Source organism: Triturus cristatus, chromosome 4_2 (genome assembly GCF_964204655.1).
Source record: "Triturus cristatus chromosome 4_2, aTriCri1.1, whole genome shotgun sequence".
NCBI classification, from domain to species: Eukaryota; Metazoa; Chordata; class Amphibia; order Caudata; family Salamandridae; genus Triturus; species Triturus cristatus.
In genome coordinates, this window is record NC_140586.1 from 285,641,186 (window position 1) to 285,661,303 (window position 20,118).

General features: G+C 43.6%; 1 protein-coding gene across 2 annotated transcripts in view; it reads left to right on the top strand.

Moving 5' to 3' along the window:
• Positions 1-19,542, top strand: part of COLGALT2 (collagen beta(1-O)galactosyltransferase 2) — a 319,704-nt gene extending 300,162 nt beyond the window's left edge. For both annotated transcript variants that reach the window (XM_085601533.1, XM_085601531.1), the window contains exons 10-12: positions 4,611-4,738; positions 12,985-13,191; positions 18,767-19,542. In XM_085601533.1, the coding sequence (XP_085457659.1) occupies positions 4,611-4,738; positions 12,985-13,191; positions 18,767-19,046 (615 nt within the window). In that variant the 3' untranslated portion in view covers positions 19,047-19,542. The remainder of the gene's footprint in view (positions 1-4,610; positions 4,739-12,984; positions 13,192-18,766) is intronic.
• Positions 19,543-20,118: the final 576 nt, after the last annotated feature.

Here is a 20,118-nt window from a genome sequence, read left to right on the forward strand (position 1 = left end):
GACCGATCCTCCGATACGTCTGCCCCTTCGGGAGGATCTTCTGTCGCAGCAGCAGGGGACGGTCCTCCACCCAAACCTGTCCAGCCTCCACCTCCATGCGTGGAGATTGAGCGGCGGCAGTTGATGCCATTTGACTTGCCTCCTGAAGTCTGTGATATCATTCTGGCAGCCAGGCGTCCCTCCACAAAGACGGTATACGCCTGCCGGTGGAACAAATTTGTGGCATGGTGCACAGCAAAGGCTGTGGATCCCCTTTCCGCCCCTCTTTCTGAGGTTCTGCTCTTTCTTCTTTCTTTGGCCCGGCAGGGCTCTGCCCTGGGCACCTTGAAAGGTTATCTTGCTGCCATCTCTGCCTTCTTGCGGCTTCCTGATCAGCCTTCTCTTTTCAAGTCCCCTGTAGTTACACGTTTTCTAAAAGGCATTACTCACACGTTCCCTCCTGTCCCTTTTGTAATGCCTCAGTGGGACTTGAATCTTGTTCTCACATTTCTAATGTGCGCTCCCTTTGAGCCTCTTCATAATTGTCCTCTTCGTCTGCTGACGCTTAAGACTGCTTTTCTGGTAGCCATCACCTCGGCTAGACGGGTGAGTGAGCTCCAGGCTTTATCCTCAAAGCCTCCTTTTCTCTCTGTTCATCCGGACAAGGTTGTCCTTCGGCCTCGTCCCTCCTTTCTTCCGAAAGTGGTGACCCCCTTTCATCTTGGGCAGTCTGCCACCTTGCCCACCTTCTTTGCGCTGTCCAGTCAGACCTAAAAAAGATACCAAATTAACAAACCCCTCTATACAAAAGAAATCACTGAGCAGCCTGTCCAAGGCTGTGATACAAGTCTTAAAGAACCAGCACTATACACACAACCCTGAGATGTTGTTCAACAAGATGAATACTAAAGACATGGCCATATTTACCACATCAGATCTTCTACTGTACTTCAACACATTCCAGAGAGTGAAGATAGATATACAGAAACCGAGTGAAGGCTTGATGACGAACCTGGGAAAGCTCCCGACGAAGCCATGTGAACACACATTACGATATCTGCCACTGGTAATTGAGCAAAAAGAATTCCAAGTTTAAAAAAGGTGAAAATTGAATCACTGTCCACCACTGCATTACACATTGAAAGACAGTCAAAAATAGACAATATGAGTATCAACCACATGAGAGGAGATTTAAGAAACAGTTGTGGAAGAAGCCGTCAAAAACTATTCGTGTTCACGCTGAAGGACCCAGGGAACAGCGATCATAGTGATTGACTGAGGTCTGAGAGGAGGCATCTCAACAAGAACGCTATGGCAATAAACCGGTTCACCTGCTTTTCATCGTGAAGGAAAGAATGCTGATAGCAGCAAAGTATCGTGTATTCAAATGAGCTAAATCTATCTGAAAGAAGTATCCAATTCAGGTAGATATTCTCATTCAGCCTGATGTTCTTATGGAATGGTAGGCAGTGGCAAGTCTGTAGGATTTACATATTCTATTGAAAATTGACCACCAAGGAAACATTGATAATGGACACCACTCGCATCAAATTCCAAGAGGACGTAAAGACGTGATTTGAGGTAAGGAGCGATGAACAATTAAATTGTTAATAGTGAAACATGTCATAATACAAGTGCTAAGATAAAATAAAAATTTGAAAAGGGAGTGGTAAAGGTTTGCAATGAATAGCTCCAGTAGTATTCAGTGGGCTTCAAAATGAAGCAGTGGGGTCACACTAAGACACAAGTGCTGAGGACACTCTTAGAAATACCCCCCTTATTTGTTGATCAATAATAACATGAAGGGTGAAGAATGAGCTGCACATAAGCAAAATTACACTTCGAAGACTAGGCATACCTTCTGCAAGCAGAGGCTAGCGCCTGGCCCTGTAGGAGGTGGGAAGGGAAAGATGCCACACTAAACAGCTGCTAGAGCTTGTTGTACTCACTGAGCGGGGTCGACAAAGTCAGGGGAGCGTGGCAAAGGAGGTGTCAATTTATATACACCACACTTGGTGAAATATGTTTCCAAAGAATTCTACAGGGAGAAATGAAGATGAGACTTTGAAGGGCTGGATCAAATCAATTGAGATTTTAAACACGAATTAAACACAGACGATTTCAGCAGGTACAATCCACCAAGATGCCAAGGGATAATTGATCTGTTTTAGAAGCATATGAATTAGACTACTGAGGCTACAACAAGGAGCTTCTCCTACATTTTATTTATTAGAACTATATTTAGTGTACTTATAGCGCATGAAACTAGACCACCTGAGGAGTGGAAAGCTGTACATATCTAACAGGATCTACATTTTACATTCAACACTTTTATATAAGATCTATACATTCAACCCAAAACCTGGCAATGGCTGATTATAAGTGTGAGTTACATTTTGACCAAGTTGAGATAGCACCTCTAGGTATGTCTGATGAATAGCGCCCCATAAAACTTGTGTTAAATACAGGTCTAGGGAGGCAAAGTAAAGTAATTGTGCACACAGATGTACACTTCATGGGTGTTAAGTCCTTCTAGCTGCATTCTCTCCATTGAGGAGCTGCTCTCTATGAAGGCAGACCAGCATCTGCTACAGTGTTGGATATACTAGGAATCCAGTACACACAGGAGAATATGCACACCAAGAAGCTGGAAGCAAAGAAATAGAGGAAGGACAAGGATGCAGGACAGGACTGAGATGTCTTACGTCATACTTTGCTCCTTCCATATGTGACACCTTTCAGGATGTTGATGAGGTGTGTATGATGATATAAAATAAATGTAAGATACTGTGCTGCCCGAGCCTAGATGAGTTGTGATAAAATATCTAACTACTACTGTGAAAATATTTCAATATTGTGAAAGTTGACACATTATTGAGCACTGGGTTCAGCTGTTTAGTGGTTTATGCCTCTTTACATTGATAAACGGCAAAGCAGAGATGCCAAGCATTGGCCCACAACGCTCTGATCCAGGAGAACAACGTCTATAACATTAATCGAAATAGGAATCGTTTTATATTAAAGAGCTGTCCTGAAAATTTGGTATGGATCGCTCCCTCGTATGTCATGGTATACAAACCATCTTCAAAAACCCTTTCTTGAAGTAAAGTTGACACTGGAAGAAATACCTTATTAAATATGGTTAGATGTTTTCTAAAGCATCTCTATGGCTTACAGCACACTGATGAATGAAGTTCCCAGTAGTATTTTGACGGCCCTTGGTATCCAGTCATTTCATTTTGATGTACAACCACTAACACCACTCACTAAAGTTCCATATGTGTTATCAGGGTTTTCCTTAAGATGTGGGTTATGCTTTAATCCTGAGGGGCAACCAAGGGTGGTATTTTATGCCACTTTCTGAAGAGAAAGAAAAATATTTAGGGGAGCTAAAACATTTAGGGGAACATTTACTAAACTTTTAAGCAACGTAGGGCAGGAAGCAAAGTTGCTGTGCTACATTGAGTGAAATGAAGAGGACATAAATGCTCTATACTTCCAAAAATATGGAGCATTTCTGCTCTCTCCTTGCGCTGGCACCCTTCAGTTTGCCTAGCGCCAAGGCAGGCACCCTTGCATCACGGTGCAGGGGTGTTTACGTTACGAGAATTGTAATTGTACAGGAAGTGACACCTTCCTGCACAAAAACAATCTCTCAAGGCATTTTCCTCTTTCTATGTTTGCTTCAGATTGCAACACACATAGAAAGAGGAAATAAAGAGGAGAAAAAAAGATTTTTCTCCTCGTAACACCATCCTCTGGGAGGTGTAGCAATTTCACGCAATCCCGGGTTTACAAACCTTTGTAAATTTGGGATTGCGTGAAAACCATGGGTGGATGCTTGGGAACGCCCATGTTCCACCCATGTTCCACCTCCCAGAATGAAATGTACATGTCTTTTAGAAAGACACGCAAGGCGGCGCATATCGCCCATTGTGGCTTTGTAAATATCTACTAGCATCTTGCGTCATGGATGCGCCACAAAAGTGGTGCACCCATGACGCAAAATGTTAGTAAATCTGGACCTGACTCTATAGCCAGAGTTTTTAGTTTAACCATCTGACCTCTTGCTCTCCCCTCCAGTGTACTTTCACCTACCCACCTTAAGGAGACCTGGAAAAGACTTTTCTTTTTTCACATTGAACTCCTTTATGCATTTATACATTTATACATTTCTTCCGGTGTTGTAATTATTTTTGTAATTTTATCAGTGTTAATGCACATTGTATTCTTACCTGAGTTAAAAAATGAAAACAACTGAATGCTATATATTCCTGCAGATTTTATTTTTTACTATGAATAGAAAATGCAATATTTGTGTAGGATTTAGACCCCATCTATTCATTATGAAAGGATTCACTTTTCTTTACTTAATGGGCACAAATACCAAGTATTAGTACCACATTAGAGGACTAATTTTATTATGTGGAAATTAACTTAGTAAGCTGATATGGCAAACAAATAAAAAATAAAGGGAACACTACTGCTAAGAACATGTTTAAGGGCTCTGGTAACACTGCTTAATTCAGAAATGACAATTAAAGTTATTTTTATGAGTGCGATTGGTGCAATATTTTCAACGTCTGCGTTTTGGAGCATCAGCCGGAAACTAATAGTAATGTTCATTCCAGATGGTGGACAGAAACCTTGAGCAGGTCCTAGTCATCGAAGACGACGTCCGCTTTGAGAACCACTTCAAGAGAAAGCTCATGAAAGTGATGAGTGACATTGAAGAGACGCAGCTGGAGTGGGACTTGATGTAAGTTGATAATATTGCTCCAACTGAGAGGCGTGTAACATAGATCCAGTTGGCCCAGATCTGTTGCAGATTTTCAGGATAACCTCAGGATCCATAAATGAGTTCTAGTTAGAGTCACTGCATGTAAATTTAATCTGGTAAAAATGTGATTCTCCTGGATCTAGCGTGGACATTCCTTTCTCAGCAGACATTGTGTCTGCTGCTTGAACAGTTGTGTCTGCAGCTCAGATTGCCATAGTTTGAGCAACTCCTTTCACGAGCAATCAGCCGTCCTGCGGTGCTGAAAGCTCCCCATCCTCTGACAATATGTAATACCAAGTTATCACATTGGTCAAGTAATGGCATTGACGTGTACTGGTAATGTGATGAAACATAAATGACTAGTGCGCAGATGTCATCACAACTGCAGTATGGCATTCCTTAGCTGTATCACAGTTAGCCGTTATCTATTTTTAATATTACGTGGAAAACTAAGACAAGTTGTGTCACATTACTGTATTTGGCAAATAATATACTTTGTTGTTCTGGAATTGCTTATTTTAACATTATTGTTAAAGTAGTTTAAAAAATAAGACATTTACCTGATTTTAAGGTTAAAGATGGTTTCAACCCTCAGATATCATAGGACTAACATCAATGCTCATTCAATGTATTTTAGATCAGTGAGGGCTGTGGGATGGTAATGTTCCCTGCCAAATCCTTGGGATTTTGACACAAACCCTAAAAAATGGCAATATTTGCCTTTTAAAGTAGGTTTTCAAGCTTCATTCATTCCCAGTGTGCTACCAGCAACTTCAAACATTACAAATGGCAATTCCAATGCCATAATCTCTTTAGTGTATGGTTTATGTAGTATATAGTGCACTCCACTCAGATACATCACAGAGCTCGCAGTGAAAGGATGTACCAAATATTTAGCACATTTATTGGGTACACGGGTAGCGTACACCCTTACACCAACTCGTGTTTTCTAGTGTTTCACAGGTTCTCTGCTGGTATACCATGGCAAATCTTAATAGAATTTACTGAGGAAATGTAGACTGGAATCACTGACAGGGAGCTATGTACAGTTCAAAGTTTGCTGCACTATTTGTATTGTGCAGAACATAACATGTGTCTGTAAAGCACATGTTCACAGATGGGCCTCTTGGCACTGAATAACAGACGTTTATTGTTACCCAACTCAATGGTATTCATTTTATGGACCTCAAAAGGATGAAAGGTTGAGTGGACCCGTCGGGATTTGAGCCTGTGACCATGAGGTCAAACACAGGCCCCTACAATGGACGCATTAGTCCAGGATTCATGGCCTTCCACTATGGGACATGTTTAATACCTGTGTATGGCACACAAACTGCGTGGCTTGCAACCATACACGTGCCACTAAGACAATCTGAGCCAATGTCACAACCTAAGGAAGTGGACTGAGTTCAGGTAATGTATAGCCATTGGCAATGAACTGTGGTCCATAATTTACTACACATTGCCAAGCTGTGCTACAGTGTGTAGCACTCACTGATATATTGTCTGTAGCTTGTAGTCTTCAGCTGCAAGTTGTTTTCTGTGGTATTACACAACAGCTAGGTAAGTATAGTGAATATCCAGAAGAAGGATACACAGATACGCCTAACAAAGCCCACATCATTAAGCTGGTGGTAGTGTTCCATATACTTATTTGCCCCTCTCCCCCTCAGTGAGATGCACATTGCACGGCTTATGACATGTAGACCTGCACTATGTAGTACACACAGATTCTAAAAACAGTAGTCCATCAATGGCCGTGTTCCTTACATTTTTGTGTACTACACAGTGCCTACCTATGGTGTACTTGGTAGTAGGAAATTATATGTACCATGCAGGTGCATGCATTGTATAGTCAACACACATGCCTGTGCCACTTTCATGGTCCATTTTGTTTACAGTCAAAGCTTTCTTAGATTTAAACACAGTAAGAAACCCTAAAAAGTATGTGCTTCTTACTACAAAGGATTCTCATCTAAATAACAAAAGAAGGGAACATAAGCTACAACATGGGCCTTTCTGAAATGCAGAGTAATAGCCTTGGAAACCTTTGAGAGAGAGGGAGCCTGCATTGGATGAGAATGATCCTCAGTTCCATTATATATGCGCAGGCATCTGGGGGTGAGTATGTGGTGGATTCACCACAGCTTTCTGTGAGCGCATCACCTCTTGATGATCTGACTAGCGGTTAGGTCATATGGGAAGCAGGTGAAGTTTTAGTCTAAGGACCGACTTCAGAAACCATTTCTTTGCTACAAAAATATATTGAAAATGTCAGGTTCTCAACAGCTGTTTCTTCCCAAGTTTAAATATTTATTCAGAGTTTCTGAAGCAGTTATTAATCCTTTAGGGCTGTGACTCCAAAAACAAAAAAGAAGAAACCTACTCCATGAGACTCTGTTTGTTGGAGGGTGTACTGAGCCAGTTTGAGGCATTGTAATGACAGCAAGAAAACGGTCTAATACTCATTGGGCAAAACATCATTAAGACGTAGGTGTCCATATCTACCTGAACAACCCAGAGGAATAGCAGAACCTCGGTATGGGACACAAAAGATTATCTCCAACACAGGTGTTAAAACATCCAGGGGCAGATTTACAAGCCCAATGCGCAACATTTACGCCACCGTTGTGTCACTTCTGTGACGCAGCAGCGGCGTAAACCATGCGCCACGTTGTGCCTTATTTACAACGTGATGCATCTAGGGAGATGCATCACGTTGTAAAGCCCTGCGCCACATGAAACCTGCATTAAGTTTCATGTGGGCGTTCCGGCGCACGGTGGGCGTTCCGTCGCAGGAACGCCTTGTAAAAGTGACGCAGTGAAATCTACAAGAGTCACTTATACGTCCATGCTACGTCAAAACCCTGCGCCTGCTTGAATCAGGCGTAAGGAGTGACGCAGCATGTTAGGCATAGGGCGCCCCTGAGCATTGCTGGAGATGCGTCGTGCTTGCGACACGACTCCAGCAATGCACCGCCCTTATGCCACAGGATGCGACACGCATCGCCCTATCCTTGCGCCATGGTGTGCCGCATTGTAAATGCGACGCATTCGAGGTGGCGCAGCGAGGGAATTGCATGTCACATCTTTTCTGGCGCATCCCTGCTGATTTGGAGAGATGCGCCAGAACTCGTAAATCTGCCCCCCAGTTATGTAGCACGGTATCCAGGTAACCATTGGCCTAATTTTAGCAAAGTGAAAATATGGTTACTGTTGTCAAAAATAATGTTGCTAAATAACTACTAGTAGTTTCAATCACAACTTGAAATGATATGGGACTGTTAGTATTAGGCCACACTCCAGTGCTTAATTTGTGCACCCCACTGGCACTTATTAGACAAGACCAGGATTTCTTTAGGTTTCTTCCATGGATGGCGGTCTTTAGTTCTGAATAACAATGTTGTGGGTTTGCTGGCTGTCTACCCCTCATGGTGTGTTATTTGCAACGTGGGTGACACTCTAGTGGTGGTGTCATGTCGTGGCGAGTGACCCACCTGCACATCTAGTCCTATGACTCTGCAATACCAGTAAATGGGTATCAAGCATCCTGCATTTTTGTGGACTGTCCATTGCTGCGCCTTGGTCAGTATCCTGGGGCTTCATTAAGAGGCTGGGATGGCTCAGCTGGAGCAGGGCATAGTTCTGGCCAAAAACAGCATAAGCGACTTGGCAGTGCGTGTGGAAGACTGGTGGTAATCATAACTGCTTGTGTCCAGTAGCAGACCAGCATTTCTTGCTAGCTCTTCTATGACCCGTTAGTGGCCCCAGCAGCACAGGGTGCCTAATCCAGCACCCCCCAAGTTACCCCCCTTGGCATGGCCCAATCGCACACTGGCCATGGACTTTCTTGGGGCTGAGATTAGAATACAGTTGGAATGTGTGCAGTGAAGCTGGGCCTCTGCATGCCAATGTAGCCTTTACCCCTTTTGGTACCTTCCTACTTAACCCTCCTTGTTCATGGCAAAAACGTAAACATTCTGTTAGGCCGCCATATTTCATTTTAGTTATGCTGATTTTCATCATTGTTGTATTTAGTTTGCTATTTTCGCATAATTTTGTCAGCAAATATATTTATCTGGCTTTGACATACTATCTACATTTTTACATTACAACCTAATTGCACTGAGAGAGAGCTCCACTTTGGTTGAAGGTCCCCTAAAATGTAGTACAGAATATTGCCATTTGGTGATAGATGTAAAAATGGTGCCAGTAGCTCAGCTGAAAAGTGGGGAAACGTTCTACCTGGCAGCTGAGGTTTCGATGGGGTTTTTTCAGTGACTCAATGTAAAGTAAACGATTCTTGAAAACTTGTCCCTGAGCCGCTGCCTTGTTTGAAAATACACCGAATGTTCTCTTATGCACTACTCACCACTAAACACATATAACACCAATTCAGGCATTATCCTGCCTGAAAACATTGATTTGGAATGTTTTACCGCATTTCTATAGCACCCCAAAGAGCTTTCCTGTCGGTTCAGTAAATAGCTACTCCATCTGAATTGCATGTATTGGAAAGGGGTGTTGGTTGAAGTCTCCTAGAAGAGTTTTGTGTTTTGGTGTCTTGAGTAAATCCCAGAAAGTGTCCTGGCCAGTCAGCATGTAGCGTTACAACAAACAAATGATGGACGGAATGCTGACAATGCAGACATTCTCCCCCAGTCAAGAGATCTGGGTTAAATCCATCGTTTTTTTGCCCACTACACCACCCCAGTTTAGACATGGCCATATGCAAATCAGTCTTGACCCTGTGCCTCATGGGAACAGTCCAGCCCGAACTGCCAAGCCATGTCTTCCCTGGACCGGAATCAAGCATCCTAGGACCGGTTTCTGGCTATCAGCCGTCATCAGCCAGGATAGCTTGACTCCAGTGGCGTAGTGAGCACGGGTCCCACGTCTGGGAATACCCATCCCACTTAGGGCGAAAAGCGTTACAACAAACAAATGATGGACGGAATGCTGACAATGCAGACATTCTCCCCCAGTCAAGAGATCTGGGTTAAATCCATCGTTTTTTTGCCCACTACACCACCCCAGTTTAGACATGGCCATATGCAAATCAGTCTTGACCCTGTGCCTCATGGGAACAGTCCAGCCCGAACTGCCAAGCCATGTCTTCCCTGGACCGGAATCAAGCATCCTAGGACCGGTTTCTGGCTATCAGCCGTCATCAGCCAGGATAGCTTGACTCCAGTGGCGTAGTGAGCACGGGTCCCACGTCTGGGAATACCCATCCCACTTAGGGCGAAAAGCGTTACAACAAACAAATGATGGACGGAATGCTGACAATGCAGACATTCTCCCCCAGTCAAGAGATCTGGGTTAAATCCATCGTTTTTTTGCCCACTACACCACCCCAGTTTAGACATGGCCATATGCAAATCAGTCTTGACCCTGTGCCTCATGGGAACAGTCCAGCCCGAACTGCCAAGCCATGTCTTCCCTGGACCGGAATGAAGCATCCTAGGACCGGTTTCTGGCTATCAGCCGTCATCAGCCAGGATAGCTTGACTCCAGTGGCGTAGTGAGCACGGGTCCCATGTCTGGGAATACCCATCCCACTTAGGGCGAAAAGCGTTACAACAAACAAATGATGGACGGAATGCTGACAATGCAGACATTCTCCCCCAGTCAAGAGATCTGAATTAAATCCATCGTTTTTTTGCCCACTACACCACCCCAGTTTAGACATGGCCATATGCAAATCAGTCTTGACCCTGTGCCTCATGGGAACAGTCCAGCCCGAACTGCCAAGCCATGTCTTCCCTGGACCGGAATCAAGCATCCTAGGACCGGTTTCTGGCTATCAGCCGTCATCAGCCAGGATAGCTTGACTCCAGTGGCGTAGTGAGCACGGGTCCCACGTCTGGGAATACCCATCCCACTTAGGGCGAAAAGCGTTACAACAAACAAATGATGGACGGAATGCTGACAATGCAGACATTCTCCCCCAGTCAAGAGATCTGGGTTAAATCCATCTTTTTTTTGCCCACTACACCACCCCAGTTTAGACATGGCCATATGCAAATCAGTCTTGACCCTGTGCCTCATGGGAACAGTCCAGCCCGAACTGCCAAGCCATGTCTTCCCTGGACCGGAATCAAGCATCCTAGGACCGGTTTCTGGCTATCAGCCGTCATCAGCCAGGATAGCTTGACTCCAGTGGCGTAGTGAGCACGGGTCCCACGTCTGGGAATACCCATCCCACTTAGGGCGAAAAGCGTTACAACAAACAAATGATGGACGGAATGCTGACAATGCAGACATTCTCCCCCAGTCAAGAGATCTGGGTTAAATCCATCGTTTTTTTGCCCACTACACCACCCCAGTTTAGACATGGCCATATGCAAATCAGTCTTGACCCTCAGCATGTAGCAGCAGCTGTTGCATTTGGGTTTTAAGTGAAAATATTATGAGGGGTATTTTTGAATGCTACGTATACAGGGCCCGACTGACCGTAGCGTGCTTAGGGCGTTTCCCCGGGAGGCTGAAAGGGTGGGAGCCGGTTTTAAGTAGTGGAAGACTGATTTTGTTTCTAGTGGCTAGTTTTTTCAGTGGTACTGCAATATCGTCTCCCAGTAACAAAAGTAGCAGTGCTTCACATTTACACACCACCTGCCCCCCGAGAGGAGTTGGTCTGACAAAATTGCCAGGGCTGCTTTGGGTTCCCAGTCCGGCCCTGTACATATACAGACCAGTCGAGGTGGTAGTCAGAGGGTCTGGTCTCTATTGTTTTACTGAGTTATCAGCGGCTGTGAAGGATGGACGTTTTGCTTTTTCAGAATGTAAAAGAGAATGGGAAATGTACTGTGAACTTGGAAACCTCAAACTTGGCTCAGGGAATTGAATACTTTATTGATGGAGCTGATTTGTGACGGACATCTGCATCAGATGTCGTTGGATGTCTTGAAACTCCCAATGACTTTGGGGGGGCCTGGGAGTCTCAGGCTTTTAAATATACTTCTTGTCAGCTCAGCTCCAATGGTTGACCTGATGGCTAGCGAGTCATAACATGGCGGAACTGCAGGAAATAGGTGCTCCGAGTCCACACTGTAAGAGGGTGTTGATTGCACAGCTGATGGGGGTGCAGCTGAGACTACCATGCAGCCTGTCCATTGCACTGCGTAGTTGGAGGGTTGCTGTTACAAAGACTCCTCGGCATAGGCTGTTTGCACCCGCACTCTCTCTGGTGGGACCGCCCACCTCTGGAGGGGGTCCTTCAGGGATTGGGGACCAAGAGAATGGAGCAGAGTGGGTATTGAGACTGTAGGTGATTGCTATGATGAGGGAACGCTTCACAATATGAACGCCTTGGTGGACGAGGAGAGGCTGCCCAGTTTCTGACATTTGCAGCGCTAGACGGAACCCCGCGGAGTTGCGCACACATGACCCTCACTTCTGGCAGCAGGCATACACTAGTAATGAGTTTTTATAAAACAATCTTGCTAATGACGCTCAATGATCTTGTGTCCTCACGTACCAGATGGGGAGGGGTGCGGAGCAGAGAATTTTGGGTAAAGGAATGGGAAAAGAGGAGCGAGCAGCGCACCTGAGCCCTTATGGTTGTTCCCTTAAGTGTTACAAACTGTACAGAGCAGGGTTTATCATTAAACCGGAACTTGGAAACAGAATTGAGAGGCGCAGGTAGACTGCTGCTCCCCCGAGCCTCCAATCACAATTCCAAAACGGGAGTCTTTCCAACAGGAACTGCTTCCTCTTGACAAATGGTTTGCTATCTACTTTGAGGAGTCAGTAAGTTATCGCTGGTTTGCAGGGGGTGCCCCTTTTATGCCAACTCCTAATGGCACTTCGGAGTGGGTCATGAAATCCATTTTACAATGCTTTTCCAACCTGCACACTGAATTTAGTGCATGGTGGAAAGAATTTATGACCGCAAAATGATTCTGTACATCGGGCCCTTAGTGTTATTTTGTGTATTTGGTTTCACAATGCTTAGTTTTGGAATATATTTATGGGTGGTACTGTTCGCAGACGATGCATGTCAGTTACACACATGTATGTTACATTCTTTTCTTATAACTGGATTCAATTGGACTATTTAGTATTCTAAATCTGACTACACCAGAGTCTTTCACCAGTACTAGATGTCTCCATATACCGTTTGCGCAAATTTCATAAGTGTTTGCTTTATACTAATAATACAACAGCTAGTTCATTGCTGTTTGTTTTCAAAAGCTATCGCTCATGTTGACTATTTCCAACAGATATATTGGTCGAAAGCGAATGCAGGTACAACGCCCAGAAAAGGCTGTTCCAAATGTGATGAATCTTGTTGAAGCAGATTACTCCTACTGGACCCTGGGGTATGCCATCTCTCTGCAAGGGGCTAAGAAGCTCCTTGCTGCGGATGCGCTGAATAAGATGCTGCCTGTGGATGAGTTCCTTCCAGTAATGTACAACAAGCACCCAGTGTAAGTAAACGTCCTTGCTCTTGAAATGCCAAGTGTTTCGAAAGCTTCTCACAGACTCAAGTGGGTTTGCCTGGCCAGATCTGCGCCTCAGCTCAGGTTTGATAGGGGAGCTCGATGGCGCGAACAGGGGCATTGTATTAAGCCTTCAATTATATGTTCCCTGTTTGCAACATGGTGTGTACACTTCAGAAAAGGAATACTGACAATTGCTGTCACAGGCATTCACGGAAATGTCATAATATCGAGGTCAAAATATCCCCCTACAAAAAAACCTCAACGCATTTACAATATTGTATACCACTATATAGTCTAATATCTACTTACCTTGACAATATAGTGGAAGTTGATATTGTGGATGAAATATTTTTGCTGATTGATACTGTGATACAGATGATAACACCACATTCATACCCATACCAACAGCACATGTGAAAGCTTGCAATTGCACTCCTGCCCCTTTATTGCTGGTAAGCTTGTACTTTTAATACTAAGATGACATAATGTTGGATTGTTCAAAGAATTACTGTTCAGTGTCAGTTATCTGAATGGATGGGATAATGCAAAGAAATGTTCATAAACGATAATTGCCTTTTTGAAAGTGACTCATCCACTCAACACAGCTTTGTTTTTATTCTTATCCCTATTCTATCTTTTCTTCCCTCAATAGAAAATGACCTATAGGAAATGAGAATTTTAATTTATTCACCACTGTCGACATCCAGACTGTTTCCCTCCTGGTAGAGGTTTTGATGTCACTTGGAGAACAGGACACTCAAGTGAGACTCTATGATGATGCTAGCCACCAAACCACACTCAAGCGGAGATTATATACAGCACAGAATGTGAACGTGTGGTTGAGGGTCTCCGTGATACATTTTCTGATACTCTGGTATTGAGACCATTGTGGTTCATTCTTTCCCCTCTCTGATTTAGAATAATTTCTTTGAAATGCTCCAGCAGAGACTCTTCCTTCTTCCCAAAAAGCCTTAACCCATCAAAGGGTTTGTCATTCACAGAAAACCTGGAACTTCTCATCCAAGCATGTCGCTGAATAACCACGCTGATGGCATAGAAGGGGCTATACAGCCTGTAATATCCAGGAAAGCCGGCAAGATGTACTTGGCCACATCCAAAACATTCTGCATCATCTGTGCAAACAGAAAACTTTACTCGCCATGTCCCACATGGCATATACATAGTGACCCAAAAGGCACACAGTGATGAAAAGGCAAAGGGCAAATGAAGTTGAAGTGAAGTGAAGTGAAAGAAATGCATTCAGTGTGACCTTGCTAGCTGAAGCCTGAACCACAAGACTCTGTAGAGTGAGATGTTGTGTTACAAAGGATGGGTTTTCAGGAGTGGGCCTGTGCTGACAGGTGGCTCAGCGGTGTACCAGACCAAGACTTGAACAACGTTGCAGCCAAGCAATTAGTCAATGTATCAGTGAATAGAAGTAAGGGTTTAGAAGAAAGTCTGGTTGTAAGATTTCTAACAGTGAGTTGGCTTTAGTGTCCACAGTAGGCAGCTAAGGATGCAGTCTTCTCTGTGGGGGAACCAAAGGGGGAGTATAAGTCCGGTTCGGTGTAAAGGCCACTAGGATTTTGTTTAAATGAAGGCCATCCTCTGCGCGATGATGCGGGGAGGCTGAACTACCTTTTCAGCATTGTGCTGATTCTCGGTATCGATTCAAAGCCCTCACTAGTTCAAGAGTGAGAGCCAAAAATGGCCTCCTGTCTCCTATAAAACCAACACCAGCACAAGCCTCCCGTAGCCACAGACTGAGCCTTAATTATTATGTATTGAGATATAGGTGGTTAGCGGCCCAAAGTCAGTTGTGCAGCTAACATCAGAACCAGTGCAGAATCAGAAGCGCACCGATAGAGCCGGGTCCTGCATCAAGTCAAAAATCACCACTGGGGCCTGTGGTAAAGGAGTTGAAGTGTGATGTAGTGCTAGCAGACAGGGTCAAATGGCCATGGAAGACCTGTTGGAGGTAGCCGGCACCGCTCTACACAACTGCAGCATGACCTCCCTGAAGACCTCAATCTGCTGCGACATCAACTTGGGCCACATTCATGTTAGGACCAGAAATGGGTCTGAAGCCAGAAGAATCAGATGAAGTCCGCTCTGTGGCGTTGCAGTTGTGTGAGCAGGAGTGGCAGGAAAAGGACTTGTGCTTCTACTATTACTTATTTTGATCATGATATAGACTTACCCGATGATGGAGCAACGGGACCAGGACCTCGACCTTAAACGGGACTGGCTTCTGTGTTTGTTGTCCATGATAAAGCTTTTCCTTGCACTCCCTGAGGACTTCAGGCGCATCTGGGCAGTGGCTGCTCCTCCGCTAAGGCGGAGGAGCATCACCTCACTGCCTTGAAGCAGTAAATAAAAGGAAAAAATAAAATGATAATAACTAATGTTATTATAATTTAAATGTGTCCTCCTGCTGTGGCAGCTTTGAGTGACAGGGCGGGGCTGCAGGGGAGGAGTGGTCACACCCTCCTAAGTGCGCAATGACTGTTTGACTGACCCTCTCAGGGCACCCAAAACAGTCATGCGCACTTTCCCTGTTCTCCATGCAGGCTGCATTACAGCCTTCATGGAGAACATGCCCAGGCCCCCAGGCCCTGGCTGAGCACCCAACCACGGCGATAATACCAATCACAAAGCTGCATTGCAGCATTGTGATTGGTCAGGGGAGCCATGTGCTTACCAATCACAAAGCTGCATTGCAGCATTGCGATAGGTCAGGGGAGCTTGGCTGCCTGCTTCCTGTTCCATTCCGGACATGAGAGATGACGGCGGTAAGGTGAGTTTTTTTATTTTTTAAAAATATTCCCTTACCCCCCTGCCCTCTCTCCCCACCGCCTCTCCATCCCCAATCCATGCCAGCCGCTACTGCCTCTGGGAGAATTCATCACTTGACATTGAATCAGGATTGGTGCAGAGGCACCACAGGCATACGACGTGGATCTGTGACTGACATTTGCATGTCTTGAACCTGTCATATTCAGTGGATATATTTCCTTAGCTCACTGTTTTTGTTCAGGATTTTGAAATCAGCAACTACCAAAAAGTTGGCAGCAGAGATCCGGATCTGCATCCAAGGGTGCAGAAAGAGAGGAACAGACGTGAACGTGCACGGGTGGCTTTGTATCATCACGGGAAACAGCGGTTTCTACTCGGTTGGTACCATGCAGGTAGGTAACAACGCGTTACCACGCGTGGCTTTACATCGCAAGTCGTTTCTACGACTTGCGCTAGGTGGCGTGTAACACCAGGGAATGTGTTGGATTTTAAATCCAACACATTCCCTGCTGTTGCGGTAACTGGAGTAGGAATAGTAATTTATACTATTCCTAAGTCCAGCGCGCCATGTAGCGCAAGTCGTAGAAACGACTTGCGATGTAAAGCCATGCGTGGTAACAACGCGGACGATGTAACTACCGCGTTGTTACCTACCGCTTGGTAACACCACACGTTGTAAAGAGACATATTCTATCATCACGTCCACAGGAGGTGTAGAGTCATCACAAAGTCTGATGGCACCAACTGTCGGCATGCAGTACCTGCTGTACTTTTTCCAGACTCAGTTTTGCGCATTGGTAGTATTCAAAACAAAAGGAATCTGCAGATAGAAGTATCCATCAGTGGAGTCTTTAAACAATCAGAGGGAATCACGAGCTACTTCTACAAGTTGGGGCATTATTGGATGTGTGACATTTGATTCATTTGGTTTCACTAATTATGCAAAATTTGAGAAAAATTACATGAACTGCAAATCTGCCATTTAGAGCTATTTTATAGCATGAAAGGTGCCTTCTTGTAAATTTTTGTCAGGCCTCATTTTGCGCTAAAAATAAATAGCACGAAAAACACAATTGCCACAATCAACAGCCGCTCACGTTCTTGTTGTTCCCGCGCTATAATTTTGCTGCAGAAGGTGGCATTATTATGCCATGTGGTGTAGTGACATAACTTCGGGAATTTACCGTAACAACTTAATTTGAAATTCCTAAAATTAAGCAAATTACTCCATTGTAATTTAAATTTCGCCTAGGCATAATTATAAACCTTTGTACAATTTAACTTCATGCACAAACCAAATCAAATGTAGCCCTACTGATCCACTCTTCGTTTAGAAAGTAGCAGTCAGTTGCATGACCAGTTCTTTGTGGTGCAGATTCCTTAAAGCTAATAAAGGTGAGATTTAGTTTACACATTTGTTTAATATTATGTGTGCAAATCATGGAACGTTCTCTTTTGTTAGTGCTGAGATAAGGATGCCTTCAGATGTGCCCCAGTATTAGAGAGAGGGCTGCAAAGCAAGTTCTGTTGACAACACAACCCACCGGTACATAAAAAGCAGAGCAAACAGGGGTTCGCACTTGTGTGCATGAGATGCATTTTATATACTATGCCCCCCTACGTCTAGGAAGAGGGAGGTACAAGATTATGGGTATACAACATACATCCAGAAAGGTCACAACCAGGGCAGATTTCCATTCAACTAAATAATTGATTCCCATCTAGATTCAGTGGGTGTAAATGTATGTCATGGGCATATACTAAAAATCAGGGGTGGCTCTGACCTTTATCAAAGCTCCCTAGGATTAGAAACACAATGGAAGCACGGTCCCCAGGCCGCACTTACAACACAGTGGCAAAACAACCTGGTAACATTCAGTTTCTCAATTTACTGCTACAAGCAACCAGTAATCTGATATTGATTTATATGTACATGTGATGCAAATGTGAAAACATTACTAAAATTGTAATCTAATCCCAATTATTCATCATACTTCTTAGCTGGGGCTACTGTTTATCACCACTGCTCCTATTTTCTTATGTACCATTCTGTTAACATACCCCTGCAAAGAAACGTGGAACAAGATGCTCAACAAATATACAATACAATAATTAACAGCCAATAAGATTTTTGTATGATGCTTGGAGACTTAGGTCTCATCTGGCCTCTGAAAGCATTCAGCTGCAACTATGAGCACCATTTTTCTAAACTTTTTTTATCTTTCTCCGTTTTTATAAGGTAATATGATAACCTCGGGATTACATTTTTTGAATACTACCAACTTGTAAAGTCATAATGTAGATGTGTTTATACTTGCGTATGTCTAGAGTGTCTTACATCATTTTATTCATATGGTTTTATCCCGAAATAAACTATTTAGATGACAATACGATAAACAGTTCCTGGATCTTCAATTTCAGAAGTAATACCAAATACCTTACCTTGAGGATTGTCTCTCCTGTTTTGATTTGAACTCTTTCCTTTTTTTTGTTTAAATTTGTTTGTATTGATTTTCAATTTTGCATAATATCACTACGCTCAGGCAATTCTATTACAATACATTCATAATTTGATACCAGTATTTCACCTGTATCAGTTTTCTAGTAAAGCGCATCTAGATTAGACATCAGTGCATCATAAACGTAACTGGTATTTTCTCATAGTACCAATGTTCCAGCATAAGGGATAGAGAATTAGACTGTTTGCTACACAGCTTTGATATAACCAAATGTTGATTTGAACTCTTTCCTTTAATAATTTCAGGACAAAGTACATGGAATACTTTGAGCCGAGGGACCTGAAGGCCTTTTCCACTGAGCCACTGCTAATCTACCCAACACATTACACTGGGGAAGAGGGATACATAAGCGATACAGAAACTTCCACCATCTGGGACAACGAGACTGTTGCCACTGACTGGGACCGCGCCTTCTCTTGGAAAACGCAACAGCAGGGGCAAATAAACACTGACGCCCAAAACACGGATGCCTTGGCACCCCAGGCGTCCATGGACTCATCCTCCCCCTCCAGGGATGAATTATGACAGCCACCCTAATAATGGCATTCTTCTTTACCCCAAGCACTCTTTCCAAAATGGAAACTGTACAGTCTTCTTTTTCCATCGTTCCAAGAAAATAGGTCTTAACCTGGTGCAAAATGAAGTTGGTCTAGTTCAAGAAAAACGTCTGATTTTGGCAAATACATTTATTGCATCTGATGTGAAAGAACTACAATCTAGAGTTATTAACACATTTGGAAACCTTTATAACAGAGTTCAACAACAAATTTGTGCATTGAGTGTACAGGTCCAGAAAAACAGTATGTCTATTTTCTAAAAAGCTGTGTTTAGAGTACTATATTTATAATGAAAATTGTAATATATATATATATGTGGTTATGAGACTATAGATACTTTGTTATTTGAGTGCAGTTTATTTCTGCTGCTGTGTAATAAGATTGCTGTCAATATCTTTGACAAGGTGCTAATAAAAAATGTGTAAAATGTGATAAATAAAGTTTGTATCGCAGTGCGATTTGAGAACTGTTTGTAGATGACGGTAAACAAGTCAAGTTCAAGCCCATGAATATGATGTCATTTGATGTGTTCCCAGCCATTGGCCTGTGTGCATTTCCACAATTGTTGATTGAAAGTAAACCCTAGATTGAGGGACAAGATCACTGAATGGTACATTTTCAAATCCTGAGTGTTTGAAAATTCTTTTAGAAATTCCACCACACTTGAAGAATTCTGGTTTCAAATGGGAACACCTTCTGCAAGGAAATCTTACCTGAAAAGACCGGCTTACCTGAGTGCAACATATGGATGCTGGGTTAGTGACTCTGAAAACATATGCTGACCGTGCTTATGGTGTGGTCTGGCATTTGTCCTGGATATCGGAAAGATACATTTTACTAAAAACTGAAGGCTTGGTTCTTGAATATGGTTGACCAACGTTAGTCCTCAAAGGAGTCATCTGTCTGACCTGAAGGAAGTCACTATGAGCCTGACTTGTCTGCAAAGAACAGCCACACCCGCTAGTTTTCAAATTCTGAGGTACACCACATCTATTGCTACTTCTACAGTAGCCGCTGAGGCCTTCTATGCTTCACAGAGA